Source organism: Solea senegalensis, linkage group LG1 (genome assembly GCF_019176455.1).
Source record: "Solea senegalensis isolate Sse05_10M linkage group LG1, IFAPA_SoseM_1, whole genome shotgun sequence".
Lineage (NCBI taxonomy): Eukaryota > Metazoa > Chordata > Actinopteri > Pleuronectiformes > Soleidae > Solea > Solea senegalensis.
In genome coordinates, this window is record NC_058021.1 from 31,085,578 (window position 1) to 31,103,933 (window position 18,356).

General features: G+C 42.6%; 1 protein-coding gene across 1 annotated transcript; it reads right to left on the minus strand.

Annotated features, from left to right (window-relative positions):
• Nucleotides 1-10,615: 10,615 nt before the first annotated feature.
• LOC122778306 (vascular endothelial growth factor receptor 1-like) lies at nucleotides 10,616-18,007 on the minus strand. The gene is made up of 5 exons (XM_044040085.1): nucleotides 17,481-18,007; nucleotides 14,714-14,810; nucleotides 13,604-13,809; nucleotides 11,172-11,296; nucleotides 10,616-10,687 (listed from the first exon to the last, which is right to left on the minus strand). Exons 1-5 carry the CDS (start codon nucleotides 17,533-17,535, stop codon nucleotides 10,616-10,618), a joined length of 555 nt encoding a protein of 184 aa, XP_043896020.1. The 5' UTR covers nucleotides 17,536-18,007.
• Between the last annotated feature and the right edge of the window lie 349 nt (nucleotides 18,008-18,356).

An 18,356-nucleotide genomic window follows, 5' to 3' on the forward strand; every position in this document is an offset into this window, starting at 1 on the left:
TGCCTCAGACAAGATAGATTAGGATTAGTCTTATTCATTTTTGTTAATGCATTCCTGCACATTCATTTCATCCAAGATAATTACATACTTTATTTTGATGTCTGCCTGGTCTCTTCATTTTCTTATGCCCATGTGTGATGATGCGAACCCAGCAGTGCCGACCTCAAACACTATCCTTTACAAACGTTTGCTATTTCAACCTTCACATTCAATTCAAACAAGTACAGTTTCCATTTTACATCAAAGTTCTCTTTGAAACTTTGACCATGATTTTGTTCTAATCGATGAATCTGTCAGTGATTTTCTCTGTGAATCCATTCATCCATTGGTCCAAAAACAATGTCAGAAAATGTTGATCTGAGTTTCCCAAATTAAGAAGTGTCGATCTTAAATGTCATGTTTTGTCCACAAACCAAATCGTTTTTCGAACTTCATTTAAACAAAGAACATCACGTCTGTTGATGGAGGTGAAGCTGTGTTCACACCAGCCTGGTTTAGCGTTCACACCCTCACTCCTGTTCCTTTGGGTCAGTGTGAATATGGTCCTTGACCTCTGATGTGGACCAAACAGTCTGACTCTGGTCCCTGTGAAAGAGCTGGTCTCAGGCAGTGGTCCATCACTGGCTTCTTCAGCGTCTCTGTCCTCACATCTGTAGATGAAGAGGAGGGAGGAGGAGGAGGAGGAGTCACATTCGTCCTCCGTGCAGGGCAGGTCCACCTCTTCCATCATGTGTTCATAGGTGTTTCCACTGACTGTCCCACTGTTTATGATTTATCTGATCAAATAAATCCAATACTTTTTCACTGTTTCACTTTTAAATATTCCATTTTGATATTTTTTATGACACAAAATAAAACAAAAGTGACATTTCACATTTAAGAAGCTTTAAGAAGATAACTTTTTATTAAAAACACACAGTTTAGTGATCAATCAATCGTTGCAGTCCTAATGCTGTGATTTAAAATGAGCGATGCATGATTATTTTCTTTAATTCTTTAATACTCTGGGTAACCATAGTTACTGCATGTGAGGACGTGTCCTTAATGTGTTATTTGAGGCAATTTCCTTGTCACAGAGTGGGTCAGTTGAGGGGTCACTTTGTTTTGTAAGCTCAGCGGACGAGCTTATCTGGAACTGTGGAAGGTTTTTGAAGTTTCATTGTATGGAGCTTGGCAAGGTGGAAGTTCATCTCTTACAGATGTAAAAAGGTTCTATTTTCAGAAATTAAGTACGACGCCCTTGGACGTGTGCACCTTATCTCGTACCTGCAGCCACACACACACACACACACACACACACACACACACACACACACACACACACACACACACTCTCCCTACAGAGCCGTAACGGTGGCGAGACGTAAAGAGACTTATCCTGCCGGGGGAGGAGCTGACATTTACTCTGAGAATTCACCTTTGCTTTCTGCCCTAGGATTTATGATATCACCCCTATCGAGATTCCGTCACAGTTTTTCATTACTGTTGTGCTCAGTACCAGGGTGTGACTTTGTGTCATGGTTGGTAAGATCTGCCCTCAGAGTATAAATTGAGTTGTCTGAATAGTTTGGTCTTGCATCACTGATGTTTCTTAAAATATGCAATATGTAATCATCTTAAAGATATGCAATGACATTTTAGATGTGTGTGCATTAGGCTTCATCATTGGACGTTGGACTGGATGCGAGACAAACCTCTGGAAACCCCCGCGCTTAATTAATGTTTCGCCCGAGTTGCTCCAATTCTGTCAATCCCTTATTCCAGGAGGGATATTATCGCGTTTTTGCTAATGTTTTTAAATGTCTTCTCTATTTACTTGGGAATAGTATGTGTAGATTTGCTGAACATATTTAATACGTCTTTCTCATGGGAGTAAAGTCAAACGCCGCAGTCCTGATGTTTTCCTAGCTGTAAAATCCTGTCCTTCATTATACAGTATGTGCCTTGTACCTTGGATATGAGGGGTTTCTGAATAACAGTACGTACTTGTGTTGTTTTTAATAAGCAAAGCTCAAAATATTTCACATTTCTTTTACTATTTCATAAGTTATAAATGTTTCATTGTGCCTTTTGTGTGCTTTCGATTTACTAGTGAGGTTCGTGAGGTGACGTGTGTGTGTGTGTGTGTGTATATATATATACACACACACACACACATATATACAGTAATGTGCCGTACCATGGACGACACATTACTGTAAACTTGTTTGAATCCGACAGCAGAGCGCCAGCACCTGACCTCGCCCCGGGTCGTCTAATTTCCCGAAATTAACGTCATGCAAAAAAACCCAACGGAACAAAACAGCAGCCGTCCGGGTGCACAGACGGGCGACATTTCCACGCCAGCAGACATGTATGATGTTAATGCCTCCAAATGTCTGGCACACACAGTTTGATCCTCGGTATAATGAGGGGGAAACACGGGCAAAACCGATCATTCCACTCAAACATGCACACTTTAGTGTTAGTGGTGTTGTGGTGTTGTTGCTCAGTGAGTGACACACGGGCCACAGATCTCGTTCAATGATACCAGACAATGACAAATGGGCTGCAGTCACCCAGATACCTTCACTCATCTTCACCATCGTCCACTTTTCTGGTTAATAAAATAATACATTTATACTTTTTTTGGGTGAACATCAAATAAATGAGTGTATTTTTTTATTTAATTTGCTTTATTTTTGCTTGATCTGCCTAATTTGCATAATAAATGATAGAGTTTTTAATATAGCACTGCATTACAATATTTTAGGATGTTGAGGATAAACACACAGAAGTGATACAGATGCTCAGATATTCAAAGCGTCGTCCAGTAAACCAGACAGCGACATGTGTTTACGTTCTGAGGAAATCAGTCTCTGTTTAAAGGTAAAGAGCTGTAGCATTTAAAATGATTACTGCAATACCAAATCACAACGTGGCAGAACATGAACGTCAAACAAGAAAACACAGACGTTACGCCGCTGTGTTCTTACACAGGCTGTAACTGTCACTGAACCCGTTATTCATTCCCGTGCATCATCAGCAGATAGAACGAGCATCACATGAGACGACAGTAAGGTTGTGACGGTTTGTTGTGCTTGCTGTCATGTTTTGTGTTTCTTACATTTTTACAGCCATATCTGTGACGCCTCAGTGAGAATGTCTCAGTGAATCAGTTCCAAGAGCTGAAAACTTCATTTAATGCGTGTTATTTAAAATATACAATATTATATAATATAATATAATATAATATAATATATGTATATATATACAACACATACAAATCTGAACTTAATACTTGGGGAAAATTCTGCAAATGTGCCCGTTTTTTTTTTTAACACAGTAAGTAACTAAATGAGTGCTTACTATGAAGCTCCACCGCTGTCAACATGCCAGAGGACACCAGCTGCCAGAGCACACTCTCAGTGCTGTTTCCATAGCCTGAGGACAATGGCGTGGGCCTCCGGAGACGAGGTATCTCCAAGGCAGAGACCTATCTGCAGTGACAGGGAACACTTGGGAGGACGGGTACCTCAGCCCAGGAGCCTGCTGCCATTTAACAGACTTGCCCTACTCTGATCTGACAATTGCGTTTTACCATCTCTCGCAGCTCTGCTGCTGCTGCTGCTGCTGCTGCTGCTGCTGTTGTTGTTGTAAAGTTGTGTACAGGGAGAAGCAGAGGGCTGCAGATGTGATGGTGAGGAGGGAACCTGGTAACCTCACAGTATGAATGTCTTTGAATTGTCCTTCTGCAGTCAGACACACTTGTGATGCAGCCTGGCTCCTGGAGGGGAGAACTGTGAGCTTGATGAGCTTCTCGCAGCCGGGCCAGGTGTGTGTTTGCAGAGGGGGGGCGGGGCGGGCGGGCGGGGCACAGGTCTGTGTGAGGATTGACTCGATAACATATCCCACCAGCTCCCTGTGCCACCCGCAGCACACACACACAGCTTAACGCCTCCACCTCAGCAGAGCTGACCATCACCAAAAAACAGGGTGGGGGGGTTGTCAGCCATTAGGGTTGTTGCATCCCTCTCAGTCTCTGCCAACAGAAGCCCTGTTAATTCTTGCCAATGCCCCAGGGGGGAAAAAAAGAAAAGAATACCCAATATGCATATTATTCTAATAGCAGCCGTCAGTGGCTGGAATGAATACGGTGCCTCGTACGTTCCTACACAAAGCTGTTATGCCAGTTATGAATAATTCATAGTAGCCCAGAGGCAATGGATCATCCAGGCAAGAACGTAGAAAATTAGTTACCAATTAGTGTTTATTTATGGTGAAAGTGTGTTTTTACCCCCCCCAAAAAAAAAAAAAATGTTGTGGCTTCTTCTCTGACCTTGGGGATGCAAATGAGGGGGAGGGAGGAGAGGAAGAATGAAGTGACCCCCATGTCTACTTCATATTATTGGACCGTGTGACTCCGGCCTCCGGACACAGAGTATCAAGAGTCCGCCTCTCACCACAGATTGATCTCATCTCTTGACACATGACATGTCAGGGACTTTGTTGACCGAGGGGATGTCACGGGGAGAGTTTTTTTATGTTGCCACTGGAGTGAGCTAAACCTTGGTCTCCTTGGAGTGTGCAGCCCCCCCACCACCCTGCACCATGTCCTCCTCCTCCTCCTCCACCACCCCAGGCTGATCCTAACCCCAGCGCACTGGCAGTCTGCCCAGAGACATCGGTTAGTTGTTGTCACTGGAACGATGCGACACGTCGCCCCAATTCACGCAGGTGGGGGGGACTGTTGTCCAAAGTGATGGTTCCTGCCAGGCAGAGGCCCTTACTGTGGACAAATGGACTCTGAAAGACATGTGAACACAGAGAGAGAGAGAGGAAATAGACTCGTCTCCACAGCAGACTCTCTGACACTGCTGAGATTCATGCAGGTTTTCACTAATTTCGCCCTTTTGTAAGAACATGATAGAGATTTGCTTGAAGTTGGAATACCTGCAATTAAGAGTGGAAAACTCTTAATTCTTTTCCAAGGACAATGAATGGAGAGGATTCAATTAAAATACAAATAGATATGAGTGACAGCCGGCTTTTTCAAAGAATCACAAAGGCTTGCAGGAAAAATGAGAAAATGAAAACCTCGCCAGAGATTCACAAGGATAACTCTCGCTTTTCTCTGCCTTTGATTGTGGAGAAATGTGCTGCTGTGGACGTCTAGACACTTTTTATGAGCTTCAAGAGTTTCAGAGCTGGATTGAGTCGCACATGTTTTTTTATTTTTTGTGCCATATGATAAAGTAACAATAAGGCGACAGACGGTCTTTCAACTTTCATGTCTACTGCTGTTCATGTCAGAACATTCAGTTATTGAATGGACCAAAGGAACACATTTAAAGTCTTTTAAACACAGTATGATTGACTCTTTATAGGCCTAATTATTATGAGAGGAAATCTTTTAGGTACCTCACAATTCTCAAGTGCACCTAACTGCATTATTGTTTTTTTTTAAAGATCCATCATTAAATAATGAATTACATTTACTTCCATTGATGTTTATTAATTCAAAATGAAACTACATATCTCACTAGAAACCAAGGAAAGAAACAAAGATCGCTTTCCGATCACGGATATTTCATAATGGTCTGAGAGATTGTTCATACACATTCATCTTCCCAATGTTTAAGTGGCCAAGCATTTCATGTGCATAGAGATATTGTAGCTATGTATGTATATATGTGTGGATATTTATATATATACATATACACATATGTACATACATATAAAAAGTATGTATGTATGTATGTATGTGTGTATACATATATGTGTATATGTATATATATGTGTGGATATTTATATATATATATAATATGTAACCGAACCTCCGCCCTTGCCTGGACAGCCCAGCACCATGTTGCATGAGTAACATGACGGACAAATCAGAGGTGAAATAACTCCGCTGGCCCCACAAGGAATAAGCCAAATAGTCTTAAAGTTATTCAAATGTAGTCACTTCAGACTGTAATGTTCCTTAAAACAATGTAAAACTGGCCCAAGTGTAAGCAAACAAACAAACAAACTTAAATAATGTTAAATTCTAAAAGAAGGTCAGGCTCTAATGCTAACTATCGTTTTAGCTTTAGCGGTTGAGCGTTTCGAGGTGTGCACATGCTCACTTGTGATTGTAAGTCATTATCTGCAGGTTCACTGGAATCCTGAGTTAATCACAAGGATCAGTCGCTGCGTATTAAAGGCTCCTGTAAACAGATGAGCTGAACTAAGACCTCAGCTCTATGGCTTCCATCCAGTTCACTCCATGAATAGCATTAGCACCATGTTGTAGACCCTGCACTGCCTGGACAATGTGCTTTGATTAAAACGGTTTCAAATTGTGACTTTCTGCAAAATGCTCTTCATGTTTTAGCCGTTTTTAGCCGTTTTTAGCCGTCACATGTGGTCCTCTCGTCAAGTCGTGGCAAACTTTGACAATTTATTTCCGGCTCCCTTGTGTCATCTTCCATGCTATGTGGATGATGTGGTTCCACTGTGAGTCATGAATTACTGTGCTATCATCTTCTCCTGCAACTCCAGGGAGGACAGCTCTTGTCACAAAGCATTGTGGTCTGTTCCATCAGACTGATGTCTAAGTGCCTGTGTTGTGTTCTCAGCCAGTAATTAGCCACAGCCCTACAACCCCAATAACGCAATTATATCTGGGGCTGCTACTTCACTCCACACCCACAGCAATAATGAATGAACTCCAGGTTAATGAAATGTGTGTGTGAGATGGAGGACGCCTCTTGAAAAGTTTCACACATCCAGTTCATTAAGAGTTGAAGCTGGAGGCCCAATCCACTGTAAGAGGAAAAAAAGAGAGTGTTACTAAATGACCACTTTGCAAGTTTAAACGTTGATGATTATTAAATGAAAAAGCTTGTTTATTATTTGAATGCATTTGTGAGCCGAATGTTCACATTTTCAACTATCGTCATGTTCACGTTTGTCGTGTAGAAGCTGGTGGAAGTTTGACAACTCTCTTGATGCAATTGTGTGACGTGCATAGTTTGTTTTTGCACATATGCATAATGTTTCTCCCAAGTTTGAGTGTTAATTAAAAATGTCCAGTGTTGCTGCTTCACAGATCCCATGTTTGTATTCAGTATAATTGCAGTTTTAATTGCTGGAGATGCAAATCCAGGTGCTTTGTTGTTTTAGTACCAGTGCAACAATACAGATGGTCACAGTAAAATATCCTTTGTTAGTTTTTCATTTAAACATATGGATGATGGCAGACAACAGTTTGTATAATCACATGTTCCTTCTCATAAATTAAAAACATTTTATTTTGATTTGCTTTGGAGACTGAAACAAAACCTGAGGAGACTCAAAGTATAGAAATGTGTATTTTCACATATCTGATGATTATCATCACTGTCATCTACCTGTAACACATACACAGCAGTACCATCTGTGCCTGTCAACCCTGTGACTTTCCCAATCAGCCCCTGAGAAAGGCAAATTGAAGTGGACAACATCCAAATGACATGAAATTGAGTAAATGCAGAGGGCGGATGATGAGTGTTGATGTACAGATGGGCGGCAAATTGAAACAACACACCACGATAAGGTGTGTTCATATTTTCTTTAAAGTTCATGTCTTTTGTGATCACTCTAAAATCAAGTGTTTGGTTACATGCTCCACCAACATGCATGTTTTTAACTATAAGGGTGTGTTAACATTTACTAATGGTTAATTAATGCTTTAACCAAGTATTTATGTCAGTCAGGTCAACAAAGTTATTCATTCATATTTTATCACATCATACATGAAACCTTTACATCGTCATACAGAGCAGAGAAACCCAACAGTTCACACAATCAGCATCAGGGGACAGAAGAACACATGAAATCTCCCACAGAACCAGACTCAGAACCAGACTCAGAACCAGACTCAGAACCAGACTCCAGCATCTGCCTCGACCGGCTGGAGTCAAAGAAAAAATGGGGGACAGAGATAAAAGAGGGGAGACAAAGGACGAGAGGGAGGGAAAGTTACTGTGAAAATCAGTACAATAATATTAAGCTTTAAGTAACTAACTTTAGTTAAAGGTTTCTATGTGTGTGTAAAGTTGAAAATGAGTTTCCCCTAAATGTCACATCATTTATGTATAGTAGCACTAAAACTATTACCTATTATCACGCTTTGTTGTGGCTTTTGTTATTGTAAATGTGTGGCTGTTTATGGCTCATTATGAAGTGGATTAATGAAGGTTAACAGTGGTTAATAAGTGCTTAACTGTAGCTAAGTAACGCTGATTCAGTTATTTCTGTGTTGAATAGGTGGGATTAGGTGGGATTATGACGCACAATACATGGTCCCTCTGCATCTTTACGTGTGTCATCAGGTTTGTTGTGTGGTGTCGATGGTCGTCATGCGTAGAAATGACAAACATGCTGATTCTGACATTAGACGCCCAACCACCACTCTGTGGTTGGGGTCCATTCTTCAGCAGCTCCACAGCTAATGGCTTTTGGTGAAATTGATTGACCACACCCTTTGCCCCATCATCATCATCATCATCATCACCTCCTTTATATCCCCCTCGCTCTCCCACTTTAATCTCACATTGCCCCGAGGTTCGAACCCCATTAAAGAGATCATTTAAATGAGAGGAAATTGATTGAAACTAAACTGAAACATTTTCTGCTTTTTAGAGTCTTATATGTGATCATCTCTTTACCCTCACCCCTCCGCTTTGACCCCCGCCCCCCCCCCCATAGGGACTGCTGTCCCTATTGATGGTCGTGACATTTGTGAGTCCATGTCAAAATAACCTAAACATGACACTGAGGAGCTGAAGTGTCGGGTGTGAAGGAGCGCTGTGGCGGCTTCTCGCCTTTTCATGATTGATTTACATCTTGTGGTGAAAAGGCCGGTGGGATGGTCAAGCAGCTGTGACATTTGAATGGATGTGACACTTCACTCAACCTTTGTGGTGAGTCACAAGACCAGACTTTCTTGAAGGTTTGACAGACGTTACTGAACAATTATCCAAACCAAACAAGATCACAATATTTATCGAAGCTATTCTGAATGAAATCTGCACAATGAAGTGACCTGTCATCAATGCTATGTAATTATATTAGAAAAGACACATATTGGCACTCTTGATATTCAAATATAAGCATGAAGTCCAGTATTGTGCATCTCTATTTCTAATAACAACACATAATACCATCATAAAAGTCGCTGTGCTAGGAGATGAGCAGCTTTCATGCCCATGCTCATAAACACAACCACATGATTTTAAGCAAGAGTTTTTCTGTCTCTCCTCTAAATAATAAGTTGCACTGGGTTAGGAGAATTAGAGGTCAAGTTTCTTTTTATATAGTTCAGGAAACTGCTACGTAATTTTGCCGTATATGTAATTACAGATGCTGAGTCCTTGTGTGTGTGTGTGACTGGTTTAAACATGTCACAGAAACATTTCTGTTGAAGCAGACACTGTCTTTACCACTCAGCCACTCGCTGAAGTTTGTCTTTGTTCATCTGAGAATGACACGCGTCGAGTCAGGAGAAGAGAAAAGTACACACTGCATTCATTGTTGGGTCTTTTTGGCTTTTAGAGTTGAAGCTTTTATGTAATGCAATCTTCTACACGTTGGACGGTTGGACTGTTGTAGTGTATGTGCAGTATTTAATCTCCATCCCTTTAAGATGTGTCTGTTGAGTTTTCTATGGGCCAGAGTGTAAGATGATTACAGCCCTCAATAAATCACCCTTTATGTGCACTTGACACTTTCAAATGAAAGCTCGCTGCATCTCTTCATAGCCCGGCATTCACACAGTCAGTCAGAGTGAGTTTGCTCAATGTGGCTCCATCTGATCACACAGGTGCTCAGTCAGTCATGCTGATTTGACCTTTTAGCCTCTGATTGTGTTTTTGGTGCATATTTTTGTAAATTCATCATCTCCATTTATAAAGGTTTGCGTTTATTCCCGTTGAGTTTGTTGGGTTTTGTGTGATACCGTCAGTTAATCGTTTTCAGATCGAAAATCACAATCTGAATGAGCAGAGAGCTGGCTGCTGGTGAACCGTTCTATTTTATGTAAAAAAAAAACAACTAACGATTGCTTTCATCATCTATGAATGTGATTATTATTTTCTTCATGGGGTCAAGATCCACAGATGGTTTCCCGACCTTTAACTTAAACTCTCTGCTTTTGTCACGATTTCTTTTGTGATTTGAGTTACGATGGTTTAAAAGTGGGTGCCAATTATAGTAAGTTTGGGAAGCATGTGTGTAGATAACGGAAGGATGCAGGATCTAAGAACTTTAAACACTGAACCACACAGGTTCAGAAAAGTCAAACCATATTTAGTAATACAGAAATAAAAAAAACAAGATTTTAAATCAACCCCTACTTAACAATTCTCAGTTGGACTGGCAGAGGCTTGACAGCTCATCTATTGTAGTTCCAGCACAATGAGCTTCCTACTGTGACGCACAAGGCATCATAATCACGATTAAAGAGAACACACTGTACTTTGATGTGTCGGGGCAAACAGCAGCTACCATTGCTTCCTCCACCAGACACGCCAGCTGTTTAAAGCATCAGTTGGGGGGGAAGTGGGCAGCCAGGATTCTTACTACAAGAGAGGTAGGAAATGCCCTCGGCTCAGGGCCAACCGGGCAAACCAGACCCCGCGTCCTGGCTCCAGAGGTGAGGGCAGAGCTGCTGTGGGCAGAACTGGATGGAAAAAGCCATGGAGAAAAGGGATATCTGGAAGTGATGGGAGCAGACGGGACGCCATCCTTTTCGGACCACACGGACTTTACAGACGTGGATACGTTCACGTTTAGATTACACAGGCAATCCAAAATACTCCTGTATGCACTTAGTGACACCGTCTGCTCTCGCTCCCACTCACTCAGCACTCGAGCACCAACACTCACAAACATATCCGCACACACTTTCACACATATCCGCACACGGACAAAAAACAAACGGACACACACGCCACAGTGCAGCGGCTGCCAAGATGACAACAATGTGGCAAAGGATGGAGAGCGAGAGAGAGGGAGGTGTAGAGGACAGTGCATTGTACGCACCACTTAACGCTATCACGGAAGGAGGAAAAGTAGATGACTAATGATGAAGTCTCTGTGGTGAGATCAGTGTGTGTGTGTGCAATTAAAAGAACATCATTTGATTCATATTTACTCACACTGACCTTGACCAGTGTGGTGGTGACGTTGGGGTGAGTGACTCGGCACGGAATGACCAGCGGCTGCTTCTCCATCAGGTACAAGACGTCGGGGCTCATATCCGGATGTTCCACAAATGGCTGCTGGCTGTCTGAAACCCAAACACTGCGGTCAGGCACACAGATACTGGAAGCATGAAGAAGACTTTCACACAATCACATAATGCACGGTTGAAATAGTCCATTCATTCTAGAGTCTAATATTTACCGTCATTTTCTCAGTTAATCAAACTGAAGAATCATCTTCAAATGTCATGTCATGTTATATTACATTTATACAATATGATATCATAAAGCGATATAATAAAGTAGTTTATTTTTTAAAAATGATATAAACTATTGATCCTTTGGCAAAATTATTGCAATAATGATGTATGTAAATAGATTTTTTTTATCTTATTATTTTTATTCTTATTGTTATTTAGCCTCTGTCAGAGGATGAGTGAAATTAAATTAATGATAAAATCTGATTCCAGAGTCCAGGGAACTCTGAATAATTCACACATTTCGAGACGGCGCTTACGTGGTGTCGACTTATCGATTGTCTAATATCTTGCTGTAAAAGGTGCTGAGATCAATGAAACAGCTCAGATCAGACCCAGCGTCCTGTTTCATTTCCTCTTGTAAGAGTGAAACAGAAATGTAGGATTTAACAGCCTTGCTGACGTGTGCTCTCTGTATGTGTGTCATCCAAGCTTAAAGCTGTAAGATACAGATGTCACCTTGATTGTAATGGAGGCACAAATACAGACAAACGACTAATAAAATCAGTGCCGTCTGTGTGAAAGGGTGAAATAGACAAGTGCTTTACTTTTTTTTATCTTTCAGTGGTTTCTTTGAGTTGTACATAAAAATGCTGATTTTCTTTTTAATTATTGGTGTTTGCATGTATTACCTTCAGGCATCATAAAGGCCCAATAACCTTCACCAACCAGGTTGTACAAAGTTGTGGCTTTTGAGTATGAAAATTTGAGTCCTCAGCATTCAGCTACCTGGTGCAGGATATTTACTTTGAGCCCATGAAAATAGAAAGTGACCGCATCAACACTTCTCGCTCACAATGAGAGAAGAATATTTACGGAGTCTTTTGTACGAAAAATCAAGCTGTATTGTTAGGAAACACGACAACCCCCCGGACGGGGTGAGAAAATGTGCTCTTTTAAAAAATCACTTTCTGTGAAGTGACCCTTTAATTTCATGCACAAACAAAGAGGAACGCAAACAATCACTCGCTTCTCTGCGCAAACACACAAACCAGCGGCCCGCCGGGTATCAAATCAGCACAACACACAAAAACAAACACACGCACACACACACTGCCCTCCACGCCCATTCACTGAATACCCATTCAGCAAATGACGGCCTGCGGTCAACAATGAGCGCACAAAGTGTTTAGAAGTAATCAAACGGCCTCTCTGTGTTTTCTCTTCCCCGCTCGACGACTGTAGCAGTCCTGTGCCATTGAAAGGTGTGGGTGTTGCTCGCTGTATTGTTTGTTACCGTAGGGTGTTATTCAAGGAAAGCAAATCTGAACATTTGAACAAAAGTACCCCAAGGACTAGCAGACTTAAGGCTTCCTCCGCTCGCTTTGATTTTTAATAGAGGACTCAGGGAGGGAGGCAACGTTTGAGCACAGCCGCGGGCCAAGTCTGCTGCTTAATGGACGTGGCGACCCGAGCGATTGATGGCCCCCAAGAGTCCTGTTGGCCAAACAGTAGCATGCCCTGTGACCCTGGCCATCGGCCCGGTTCCGCCGCCCCTGCACGGCCCGGCCCCGAACCGCGTCACCCTCCAGGACAGGGAGGAGCTGGCAAGGCAGACATCGTGCCTCCTCTGCCCCTGGATACCCCCGGCCTTCATCCTATCCTTCTCGACTCTTCACACACACACTTCCACATACCTCCCCGTCGCCACCTTGTAGAGAAACAGTGACATCCCCTCCCAGCAACACCCCTCCCTTACAAGCCGTTCCCCTCCTCCCCCAAGCACAGGATGCTTCAAGCAAGGCTGAGCAGAGCAGATAAGGCTGATGCCCTGGGAAACTCTGCCCGAGTCTGAGTCTTTCAGCAGCTGGGCTATTCCTGGCCTCGAGGTAGCACGTAAATGAAAGTAAAAAAAGGATTTATATATATATATAGACAAACAGTGATGTTGGCCTGTGCTGAGAAAAAAGAGGCGGGGGAGGAGGGCAGTGAAACCATGCCAGAGTCATCCAGAAGGATGTGTTGTTGAGACAAACTGTGTTTAGATATAATTGTCTCGCTGGCATTGGTCTGCATTTAGCACCCAGTGCATCCTGTTTGAGCCGCGGGCTAAAAACAAGACGCATGACATGAAGGTGAAGGAGTGAGTGAGTGAGTGAGTGCGAGTGAAAGACGGGGTGTGCGGGGGTGTCTTACCTGTGACATATACATAAACCGAGGACACTTTCAGGGGTCGGTGGCGATATCTGCAGCGGTACGCGCCCGTGTTCTGGACCTGGCTGTTGCTGACCGTCAGACGGCTGCAGTAGTGCTGGCTCGTCCTCCCACAGCGAGACTCCTCCACTTGCACCTGGTCCTTGGCCACACCTGACGGGTACGCCCACGTCAGCTCCCAGCGACCCCTGGTCAGCAGGTGAAAGGAAGGGGGAAAAAAATCACAATCACATTTTTTTGTCTTGTATAAAGTACCTTAAAGTGATACTTGAGTAAAAGTACACGCGTCTTACCAGAAAGTCACTTTTTTATAATATTACTTAAGTAAAAGTATTTAAGTACATGACATTTACTGTACTTAAGTATCAAATATCTTAAGTTTTAGAAGTAAAAGTATTTTTAAAAAGTGAGGAGTTCGGATGGAAGGTTGGTGGGTTCAATTCCGGGCTCTGCTCGTCTCTGTGTGTTCTTGAGCAAAGACACTTAACCCCATGTTGCAGTGGGTGAATGTGTGAAAACTGTAGCATAAAGCAGCTCCGTATAAATACAGACCATTATACCGACTCTTCTTCTGATTTTATGTGGTAGTAACGAGTGACAAAGAGCGTTAGAGGAAATGTAGTGGAGTTTCAATGAATTTTGTACTTAGGTTCAGTACCAAAGTCTTTGTACTTTGGTACATTACAACACTGCCAAAAATCAAGGATATCTTGAAATATTTGGCCATCAGATTCCAGCCATCGTCAGATGAGTTCACACAGGTCTGTCAGTGTCACACACGACTCGCTCTCTGCGTTTCTCGGCGTAGCAGTTTGTTTAGATCTCATGTCGCTCACAGGAAGTGATTCTTTTTATGTCAAGGGCGCACGGAAGTGGCAGCAGCAGCAGCGACACTGCGCTACTAAAGCGAGGCGGCTGCAAACAGTTGCAATGAAGAGTCAGAGGTGGATTCTATACTGTGCTGTCACGGTTTTCAGGGACACAAACAATGTTACACAATGTAACAATGTTAATGTTTTTGTGTACGTACAGCCAACGAGAGGCAGAAGAACAACATCGACAACAACAAAGATCACCATAATTGTTGCTCACCTGCAGCTGAGCAGTAGCGTTTGGTTGGCGTCCACGATCAGCTGTTGAGTTTTCACGTCCAAGTTGGGGACGTTGTACTTTCCCTTTTGTTCTGTATCTGCAGACGGAGAAGAAAGGATGAGAGAGCGAGAGCATTGTATGAATGTGTAGAAGTAGTAGGCTTGTTTCTTGTCAAGTTAAGATTGATTTGCATTATTTGCCCTTCTCTTGTGAGGTCACACGTCAAGGTCAGGTTGTAACAAAGGGCCTCAGGCAGACTTTACAGCTTTTTAGAGTGGTTTGTATATTATATCTTTGCATTTGTGTGTAGCTGCAGTCTCAGGCCAAATCCTTAACAAAAGTCAACACGTGACTTGTGTTTAGAGGAAATCCTGGACGACAAAACACTTTCAAATTAATTAATACTTTGACCAGATCCTGTAAACTCTGTCCACTACAAACTGGACTGAACCCAACTCTTAACTGATTGAAGAACCTGCTGCCTCGGTCGGTCACTTCCAGCCACTCGGCAGCACGTCCTGCATGCGGGACACGGCATCTGTGACCCTCACTGCACCTCTCCTGCTCAGGCCACTTGACGGGGTTCGCGTGGAAATGCGTAAGCAGCCGCGTCCCTGTTGTTTATCGAAACCAAGGCACTTCTCTCCACTCCAACGGTGAGGTTTATTAATGAGAGATAAAGATGGCTGTCCACCCTTCCTTCCTCCAAACAGCAGCGGAAACATCATTCAGGGAAGTCTGTCCTTCACTCTGACCGCTCGTTACTGACCGTGCCAGTGAGCGGTCTCCAAAACAAAAACCATCCCCACTGCTTTGTGAGCAGTTAAATCACTCATAAAGCACTTATCACTAAAGTCTATTATTCCCACTCAATGTCGGCATCATTGTTCCCAGTGGAGGCCCCATTGAGCAGATCCAGCATTACTCACACTACTAGCACTTCCTATTCCATTTCCTTGAATTTGACAGTGTGTGTGTAGGCAACACACACACACACACTTGTGCAGCAAAGTTTAGTGAGGAAACTCACGGTAGGATTCATCCCCCTCACCCTTAAAATCAAGAATCAAGAATTTTTATTGTCATTATGAGGACATAACTCAATTTTGCAGCGATCACTGTCTTAACACAGTATTTCTCAGTCTTGATGTTTACCCAGATGTTTCCATGACGACCTGACCATTTGAATCAGGTGTGAGGACCAGGGATGCGAATAACTGACTTGACCAAACCTGAGCCTCAACCTAAAACCAAGTCTTACTTAACCTTCACAAGGTCAAACTGTCCTCACAAAGACAGATTTGAATCCTCACACAATCACAGCACAGCACAGTAAATAAGGGGAAGTGAGGGATCCTCAAGGCCATTTGGGGCTTTCTCATTTTTCTTTGTTGGGGTTCCCAAGCTGCCAAAAATAAAGCCGAATGACTTCATCAAACCGAAAGTGAGTGTAACAAATTAAATCATTCTCTTTCCAATCTCTCATTATTAAATCCCTTCTATTGATTTATCATCGTTTAAAGTTAAAAACTAAAAGATTTGGTTTGGCAACATCAACACTGTTGGTATCAATGTTTCAATATGTCAAAACTAGTACTTATGCAAAGGTTATAGTCAGTGCTGCTTACACAATATCCTCAGTTTGAAGAAATGACAGGAAAAAAAACAGTAATAACTTTTGCTTTTTCTAATAATGCTTTCCTTTTTTATTTTTAGAAGAAACCAAGAACTGTAAATGTGATGAAGCTTTGACTAATGGAATTTGTGCATGACAATCATTAATCCTGTGTGCGTGTGTGAACAGTGTGCATTTGAATCCGATGCACTGTTTAAGGTTAGTGTACAAGCACAGCAGTTATATTGATTATAATGAAATCTTATTTTATTAGTTCTGAAAAGAAAAGTGTAGGCAGATGTTGAGGGTTAGTGGAAAAATCTAACTATATAACTTGGAGGAAAATAGTTATATAGATAATTAACAAGAGATTATTTGGTTGTCTAAATGTCTTTTTTTATGTGATAAATCCACTTAAAAATACAGTTGAAACAAATGTGGGTACATTTGACGAAGTGACACAGATATTCTCGGTAGAAATTCCTTTGGCTGAAAAAAACAGCTTTTCATTAATAAGTGACCAATTACACAGCACGTGGATGAGTTGAGCGCACCAACGCGCCTCAGTGTTGGGTTTCTGGTTCCTGTTTTCTCCAGGTGACCCGCTTCTGTTGCCAAGTTAATTATTATCAGAACCTTAATTTGACAAACTCGTCATTGTCGGGAAACAACGCCCTGTGTGAGTCCAGCTCTGCAAACACGTTCACCGCTAATCCCCCTCACTGCACTTGCCGCAAACAGCTGGTTTACAGGGCGAACAAGTGTCAGACGCGCGAAGACAACCGTGACGAATCAAAGCAATTTATGGACGCGCGCGCGCACACACCACAGCGTGATAGAAATATTTACGAAATGACTGACGTTTAAGTACATGACTGCAGTTTGGAAAAACGCCAAGATGTAAAAGAAGCCACTTAAAGGCTCCACATGACAAAAGCCGTGCGTAAGTGGTGCGTAAAAGGCATTTTTCTACAGGTCGCAACACGCGCGAGCACTTTCATTCCCCACTTGTGTTTACAAAGTTGAAACTAAATACTTTTACAGTTTTCTTTTTTGTATATATAACAATCAGTGAGTCGTGATAAACGCGGTTTAACTGTTGACAGCAGGTGCTCTGTGCGCTCTGCACCATGAAGGAAACACGTTACTCACCTTTGGCTAAAACACCATAAAATCCACAAAGCAGGCAGATGAGAGCAGACTTCATGGTGTACGGCGACTCCGAGGCAGAGAGTAGTTTTCAAAATTAAAAAATATTCTTTTTTTTTATTCCTGGCGGTTGTTTTTTCCCCCGCAAAGAGCTGCCTGCACACAGCGCGCCAGGCTGTTGTGCCGAGGTTTCAGTGAGTGGAGATGATTGGTTTCCTGATTTAAACTGCGGGAGATCACGCAACAGGACACCGCGCTTGAACTCCAGTGCAACTTTTTCCCATCGTTGAGTGGTACAGTGGCGCGGATTTATACTGTTCCCACAGTGCAGCCACCGGATAGCGGACTTCCCTTACGTCAGCCGACACACCCAGAGCGCGTAACAGCAGCCCACGTTTAGTTCTCCCCATCAACCAGGGAGCTACTGTTGAAATAAATACACTGTAACATCCATATAATTTCCCCTTTTTAACCAGTTTTCACAACGTTTACGCGCGAAAAAGCCCTCATTCGGTGTTTGGCAAGTGCGCCGGAATGAGAGACCGCACCGTATGACCACATGACACGAATGATGCGCTTAGAGTAAATCGTAAAGCACAATCTTGCGTGCTCCCTGGACTGGTACACGGGTCGATCGGCACGTAGGCACCGGGTGAACGGGTGGTGTTCTCGTCAACAAATTGTCAGTCACGTTCCTCACATTTTGGCAAAACACGTGTGACCGAAATCTGCCTTCTAAAAATAAATAAACATTCGTGCAGAAAGAGGAGCGCGACACACTTTTCACGGCCAAAGTCAATAATGACTTAATCACCTGGAAACAGGTTACCATGCGTTTGTCGGTGCCAATTATCTGCTAAGCATTTAACACTGTAGTCA

Coding starts and splice junctions, on each gene's coding strand:
- LOC122778306 (XM_044040085.1), bottom strand. CDS start 17,535: ATGAAGTCTGCTCTCATCTGCCTGCTTTGTGGATTTTATGGTGTTTTA. Junction 11,297..13,603: donor GGTTTATGTATATGTCACAG/GTAAGACACCCC, acceptor TTTGGGTTTCAG/ACAGCCAGCAGCCATTTGTG. Junction 10,688..11,171: donor TCACCACCACACTGGTCAAG/GTCAGTGTGAGT, acceptor TTTTCCATCCAG/TTCTGCCCACAGCAGCTCTG.